General features: G+C 64.2%; 3 protein-coding genes across 3 annotated transcripts; 1 reads left to right on the top strand and 2 right to left on the bottom strand.

The window, feature by feature from the left end:
- Nucleotides 1-2504: 2504 nt before the first annotated feature.
- On the bottom strand, nucleotides 2505-3952 carry EMIHUDRAFT_122662 (hypothetical protein; the record flags this gene model as incomplete). The annotated part of the gene is made up of 2 exons (XM_005787587.1): nucleotides 2505-3313; nucleotides 3898-3952. 2 exons carry the CDS (start codon nucleotides 3950-3952, stop codon nucleotides 2505-2507), a joined length of 864 nt encoding a protein of 287 aa, XP_005787644.1.
- A 1121-nt stretch (nucleotides 3953-5073) lies between these two features.
- On the bottom strand, nucleotides 5074-5343 carry EMIHUDRAFT_252640 (hypothetical protein; the record flags this gene model as incomplete). The annotated part of the gene is made up of 2 exons (XM_005787586.1): nucleotides 5074-5207; nucleotides 5283-5343. The coding sequence occupies 2 exons, from the start codon at nucleotides 5341-5343 to the stop codon at nucleotides 5074-5076; spliced, it is 195 nt and encodes a 64-aa protein (XP_005787643.1).
- A 768-nt stretch (nucleotides 5344-6111) lies between these two features.
- EMIHUDRAFT_317647 (hypothetical protein) lies at nucleotides 6112-6714 on the top strand (the record flags this gene model as incomplete). The annotated part of the gene is made up of 1 exon (XM_005787585.1): nucleotides 6112-6714. One exon carries the CDS (start codon nucleotides 6112-6114, stop codon nucleotides 6712-6714), a length of 603 nt encoding a protein of 200 aa, XP_005787642.1.
- Nucleotides 6715-6967: the final 253 nt, after the last annotated feature.

The following is a 6967-nucleotide window of genomic DNA, read 5'->3' as shown; positions in this document are numbered from 1 at the left end:
GGCGCGGCGTGTGCGTGTGTGCGTCTGCAACGAAGGACCGCTCGCAGAGGACCATTGGGTTTGTACTATTAACAACGAAGGCGCTCTCAAAAGAAAATTCCCCCTTCCGCCTTCCCGATGGCCTCCCACCGCATCGGCGCCCGCCTGTCTGGCCTCTCGCCAGAGCAGCTCGTCGCCTTCATCGACGAGCAGGCGCCCCTCTGGAGCGCCGCCGCAATGCGCGTGGCGGAGGAGCACATCGCTCGGCTCGTGGAGCAGCCCAAGTGGGTGCTCTCCGAGGTCCTCCTCTCGCCGGACCTCGCCCCGCACATCCTCGCCCAGCTGCCGACCACGGAGCACGCCGTCAAGGGGACGTGCCGCGCGTGGCGCCGCGGCTGGAAGGAGACGCTCAAGAAGCGCGAGAGGCCGCGCCTGCTCGTGTTCGGCGGCGAAGACATCGATGGACGCGTCATCAACTCGATGGAGCGGTACGACCCGTCAACAAACGAGTGGGAGGAGGAGGCTGTGGCGCCGATGTCTACAGCACGAACGTATGTCGGCGCTGCGGTGCTCGACGGCAAGCTCTACGCGGTGGGCGGCATGAGTGAGGCTGACGACATGACTTCCAACCTGGTGGAGCGGTACGACTTGGCTGCGAAGTTGTGGGAGGCGGTGGCGCCGATGGCAGAGGCGCGGCAATTTCACGCCGTGGCGGTGCTCGACAGCAAGCTGTACGCTGTGGGCGGCCTCGATGACGAAAATGGCCGCCTCATCTCGGTGGAGCGGTACGACCAGGCGTTTGATGCATGGGAGGCTGTGGCGCCGATGGCGGAGGCGCGGGGGGCTCCCGCCGTGGCGGCGCTCGACGGCAAGCTCTATGTCGCAGGTGGATTGGGTACCGGCCACAGCCGCCTCAGCTCAGTCGAGCGGTACGATCCGGCAGTGGGCGCGTGGGAGGCGGTGGCTCACATGGCGGCGGCGCGGTTTGCTCACGCTGTGGCGGCGCTGGACGGCAAGCTGACGCTGTGGGAGGCTACAGCGGCGACGGCAGCTACCTCAGCTCAGTCGAGCGGTACGACCCGGCGACGAACGCGTGGGAGGCGGTGGCGCCTATGGGGACGGCGCGGGACTCTCACGCCACGGCAGTGCTCGACGGCAAGCTCTATGTCGCAGGCGGATTGGGTACCGGCCACAACCGCCTCAGCTCGGTGGAGCGGTACGACCCGGCGTTGGATGCGTGGGAGGCGGTGGCTCCGATGGCGGCGGCGCGGGTGCGGCCGCTCATGTGCTGCGCGTGCGTTCACCGCGTTTCTTTCGCCGCACTGTGAATGAGCTTGCCTGTGGCGGGGGCGGGCGGGTGCACGGAGCTAAGTGCCTCGCCGTCCTCGCGGGAGTCGCTGTAACATGTGTCTCGGACTCGGTTCTCGGTCGTGTCTCTAGCGCGCGCAGCGCAGAGAAAAAAACCGGTGTACATAATGATATTGTGGGTGGCACTCCCGCGCAGCCTTGGCCGGCACCGCGGCACGGGCAGGCTTATCGTATACAGACAACGGTCACCTTGACGCTGAAGTGGCGCGCCCCTCGTGCTCCTGCGGCTCTGTTGCGCCGCGAAAGTAGGCGCGCTTGCGTGGCCTCACGGCACACGGGCGAGTGAGAGGGGTTCGAGAGAGGGCGAGTTGCCGCTCGCGAGACGCGAGGCGCGCTCAGGCGGCGACGGAGCGGTCGATGCCGCCGATCGCGTTCTCCGCAGTGCGCAGCACGCGGCCCTCGAGCCCGAGGTCGTCGAGGTGTGCGACCGAGGCGGGGTCCTCGTGCTCGAGCAGGCCGACCATCGCCTTGCCGAGGTTGGTCGACCTCGCTGTCGCTGTCGCTGTCGCTGTCGCTGTCGCTGTCACTCGCAGGGTCCCGCGCTGACATTGTCACCGCCTGTCGCTGGCGTTCACTGGCTTCACTGTCACTGTCACTATGGCTGTCACTGTTCCTGGGTGCCTTTCACTCCTCCCTGGCAGCTGGCTGTCACCAGCTGTCACCAGCTGTCACCAGCTGTCACCAGCTGTCGTTGCTGCTGTCGTTGCTGCTGTCGTTTCGCAGCCGCTGTCACGACATATTGACCACGTCGCGACCGTTAACAGCCGTTTTAACCGTCATGACGTGAACTTTCCATAGTCTCTTAGCACCATTTTTCTTTTTTTCTCCCTTGGCGGCGTGCCGACTGCCGTCCGTATGGTGTGTATGGTGCGTTTCTTTCTTTCTTTTCGGTGTACCTGTGTTAGTGCCAGTGCGCGCCAGTCCCGTGCCCAGTGTTGTGCGAGGGAGTTTTCAGTAAAAATCTTTTCGTGCCGACTCTCCGACTCGCATGCTCTCCACGCGGACACGGGGGACTGGCGCGCACACACTCTCGAGCGCGCGCACACACAAGCAAAGGACTTTCTGCGTGTAAGTGTGTAAAGGAAAAAACACGGAGCGCGCTCTCGAGCCGCCTCACCAACCGCTCGCCGTCTATGACCGTTGAGAGACCCGGGCCGTCACTCCTTGGGCCCGTTCCAGGCCATGTTGAGCGCGCCGGCCGGGCCGCCGACGGGGAAGAACCAACCAAACATCATCATGAGGATGTGCCCGACAAAGATAAGCGGACACCAGACCTTGAAACTGGTGCCGAGGGTGGCAAAGATGGAGCCGCCGGTGAGACCAAAGTGGAGCAGCGCAGCCACGAAGAGGTGGATTATTTGGTAGTTTGGCTGGGTGACGGCCTCGCAGGGCATGGCAAAGCCGCCGTAGTAGCTGTACGCAAGAGGGTAGAACATGCGGAACGCCGCGTAGATGGTGCCGCACGACGTGGCGATGGCGGCGTCGACGCAGGCGGCGACGCCCCACAGGCAGGCGAGGAACGGCGCTCCCTGCTCAAGCGTGTTGGCCAGGCCGCGCTCGCCAATCTTGGAGGCCTGCTCGCCCGCGCCGCCCAGCTTGGCGCTGAGCTGCGCGCCGATGGCGTTGTACGCGCCCCATACCCAGAGGGTGGTGACCAGGATGGGCCCGCGGGCCATGTCGAGGGACGCTATGGGGCCCGACGGCGGCGTGAGAGCGATGGCGCCCGCGACTATCGCCGCACCGGCTACAAAGAGATGCGGCAGCTTGGAGGTGTCGAACGAGTCCGAACCCCACGGGAACTGCGCGACCTGTGATGTGGCCAGCGGGCGCTCGGTCGTAGCTGGCTTGGAGGCAGCGAGCGCAATGCCGCGGTTTCGCAGGTAGACGGCGAGGCCATAGCTGACGCCGACGCCGGCCGCGATCGCTGCGCCGAGCTGCATGATGTCGTGTGCCACCGAGCGCTCGCCTATCGAGTAATACGGGAGGCTGCGGTACGGCGTGCGTTGAGCGTGCCGAAGGTCGCCTCAAAATGGCGATCCGGAAATCGCGCGCGCGGGAAGGGCACAGAGCCGATCACAAGGGGCAGCCGATAGAGCTCTAAACTAAAACGACAAAACAATTTTCAGCTGCGCCGCGCTGGCGCGCATTGGCACAAACAGGCACACCACCTAAGCGACTCCGTTAGAAAAAGGATTTTACATCAAAAGGCGGTCGCACGACACGATTCACGCGACAGGCGAGGTGCGGGCGAGGCTTCCGCATTCATAACTTAGAAAAGAATTTTACAACAAAACTCCCGACACTGGACACGGGAATGGCGCGCACTGGCACTAACACGGAAAAGAATTCTCAAATGGATATAAATCGGGGATACCCATCACTGAGCCGACGATGCTACGGGTAGCCCCAGGGTGGTGCCCACCCCCATACCCTCTGGCACTTGCCTGCGCCCTGGCCGCGCATGCCGCGCACGCGCGCGCACTCTCAAACTACAGGCTGTTTTCGGCATAAATTTCCTTCGTTTTGACGCGCGCTCACGCCTCTGCGCACCGCGCCTCGGCACCGGCTTTGCTGCCACCGTGTCGAGGACGCCCAGCCCTCGCATGGTTGAAGGTCCCAACAACTCATTCCATCGCCAAGTTGCTCGGCGGCCGCGCAATGCGGAGACCACCGAAAGCACTGCAGATGAGCCGTAAAACATGCCTGCACCTAGCTGCAGACGTGCCCACATTCTCCTCGGTGTCGTATCTGAGGCGGATTGACCTGGATTTTGACTCCACCGCCGCCACGGTGCATGGAAACCACCCTGGCGGCGCCCGTGGACGTCGAACGCTCATGCGCCGAGTCTTCTGTAGCCACAGCAGCAGCTACGGCGGCGCAGACTGGCGGCAGCCTGCACGGCAGTAGTCCAGTATGACTGTGGTGCGGTGCGGCGGTCGACAGCCGGCGGCATCAAATGCGGAGTGATCGCGGGCAATGCGGACTCCACCGTGACGCCACAGAGCCGCGGTGCGAGCCATGTGGCTCTATACACCGTCGCAAAACTGTCGCAGGACGAGCGGCGCCAGCTGGTAGCTGGGGCCGCAGGGCGGTCAGGCCAACACCGTATGCTAGTCGGAGTGGATTGTCTAGAGGTGTAAAGGTCGGTAGAGTGTCCGTTTGTGGCCTCCGGACGGGCTCTGGTCGGGAGCCCGCCGGGCCGGCTGAGGCTGTGTGTCCGTCCACTATGGACCCAGTGGTGGCTTAGAAGTGCTCTCTGGGAAGTACACATCCTATATAACACCTGCGGACCGGAAGGTACCGCCGTGGCGCCGCGAGGGGCCGTTTAACCCTAGTAGGGGGCGGATATAGTGTCGCTGTTTTCGAAAGGCGCGCTGACGGCCCGGCGCGTACCGCGCGACGCCCGGGCTACCCACCAGTGAAAGGCCTATACCAACCCTTCAAAATGACCTACTAACTTTGGTACACTCTCACTTTGATATTTCCCGCGGTGCACACTCAAAGTCCGGAAATCTAGCAGACGCGCGCGTTTTGGCCGGCTACCCCATCGGGTCGCACGGAGACGCGGGTAGGCCTCCGCAAGCCGCCTCCGGGTGCAGGGGCCCGGCGCGGTGGGCGGGGGCAACGGCCCGGTAGCTGGCCGCGCCTCTCCGCCCCGCCCGTCGCCGCTGCACCCCTTGCCGCGGCCCTCGTCGCTGCTGCAGCGACGACAGCCGCGGCACGAGGTCAGAACGCGGCCTCGGAGAGCCCGAGCGAAGGCGCCGACGGTGGCAGCCGTGGTAGTGATTGATGGTAGAAGGCTCCTGAGCCGTCGGGCACCACGCTCGACGTCGCCGAGCAGCCGCACCCGGCGCGAGCGCCTGCGCGTCGGCGGGTGCCACCGAAGGCGGGTGGGCAGCGCCGGGCGGGGCGGCGGAGCTTCTCGAGGCGCGCACGTGCCCCGCGGGTCGTGCGCCGAGGCAGACACTCCGCCCGCGCTGACGACCATGACAGCATAGGGCTTCCTATCCTTGCTCAGAGTCTTCTTCCTCTGGCAGGGGCGGGCCGCGGCCGCCCATGCTGTGCACCATCAGGCCCAAATTGTCATGGGTGGACGTCATCTGCTGGCGAAGCGACCGGTTGTCCAGTATCGATACGGGGTTGCCAGAGATAACCCACACACGCTTCGCCTCGAGATAGACACGCTACGCGATTCGTCGGGGCGTGACGGGGCTCGGCAAAATCCAACTTCACAGGATTTCAAGTAGCGTGAGCTACGATGCATCAGTGTACCAGCGCCGTGTGCATGCCGCGCATCATTAGGGCGATGCGGGGCGTCTACCCATGACATTCGCGCGTCAAGATGAAGGCGCGTGAAGACGAAAACAGCTTGTAAAAGGTAGACAAGAATTTTCACCCGCGCCGCGCTGGCGCGCATTGGCACAAACAGGTACACCACCTAAGCGACTCGGTTAGAAAAGGATTTTATAAAAAAGGCGGTCGCACGACACGATTCACGCGACAGGCGAGGTGCGGGCGAGGCTTCCGCATTCATAACTTAGAAAAGAATTTTACAACAAAACTCCCTCCCCCGACACTGGACACGGGAATGGCGCGCACTGGCACTAACACGGAAAAGAATTCACAAAAAAGGATATAAATCGGGACGCCGTGCCCGTGACAAGTCCGACAGAGATTGCCGAGTGGTTCTGCAAAAACTGACCGCTCTGGCGACTCGTGCGGCGGTCGGTACCGTGCCTCCCTCGCCAGTGCTCCGATCCCGCCATGCTGGACGCTGACGGCTTGCGAGTCGAGCCTCAGCTCGCCGCGGCGGTGCTGATCCAGGTTCGCGTGCGGGAGGTGCAGCAGCGCCGACAGGAGTGCACCATCTGCCTCGAGCCCATGGAGAGGCCGACTCCCTGGCCTGCAGGCTGCGGGCATAGCTTTTGCCACCACTGCGTGACGCGGTGCGCTCACGCCGACCGCTCGCTGCGCTGCCCCCTCTGCCGCAAGGCGCCGCCGCCTCCGGCCAAACCACCGCCGCTAAAATGGTACGTGGTCGCCACTCCGACTGGAGGGATGGTCGCCTGCCTTTGCCCGACAGAGCGGGATGGGCTGCAGGCAGCGAATGACACGTTTGACCACGGTTTCAGCCGGATGGTCGAGCTGACCACCGACGACTACTGGCGCCTCCTCCACCGGCGCGGCCCGCCGCCGCGACTGAGGTTGCGCGATCGGGCGGTGGCGAGGCTCCGCCTGCCCGGGCGGCCGAGGCGGCCAGCGACGGTCCCCGCGTGGCGTTTCCGCGTCCCGCGCCCCGGACCGATCGAGAGCGCGCTCATCTTTCTCGGGGAAGGCGTCGAAGAACTCCTGGAGCTCTTCGAATGAGGCGGCGAGCGTTCCCCACGTGGGGGCGAGGCCGACGCTAGCCGTCGAGGCCCCGTCGCCTCGTTTGCAGAGCACTGCCACACGTTCTTTGCTGCCGGCTTGCGCTCGGTTGGGGTCGGCGGCAGCAGCGGGCGCCATGGACTGTGAAAGAGATTTGTTTTGTTTTCGAGAGGCGAGGTGCTAGTTTTGATTTCACGATCAATAATAACATGGTGGCAAAACGGAGTGAGTGCTGACCCGGAAACTTCGTTCC

The sequence above is a fragment of the Emiliania huxleyi genome (genome assembly GCF_000372725.1).
Source record: "Emiliania huxleyi CCMP1516 chromosome Unknown EMIHUscaffold_1407, whole genome shotgun sequence".
NCBI lineage: Eukaryota > Haptophyta > Isochrysidales > Noelaerhabdaceae > Emiliania > Emiliania huxleyi.
The sequence above is the reverse complement of the archived record's forward strand: the minus strand, read 5'-3'. Positions and strand labels throughout refer to the sequence as shown.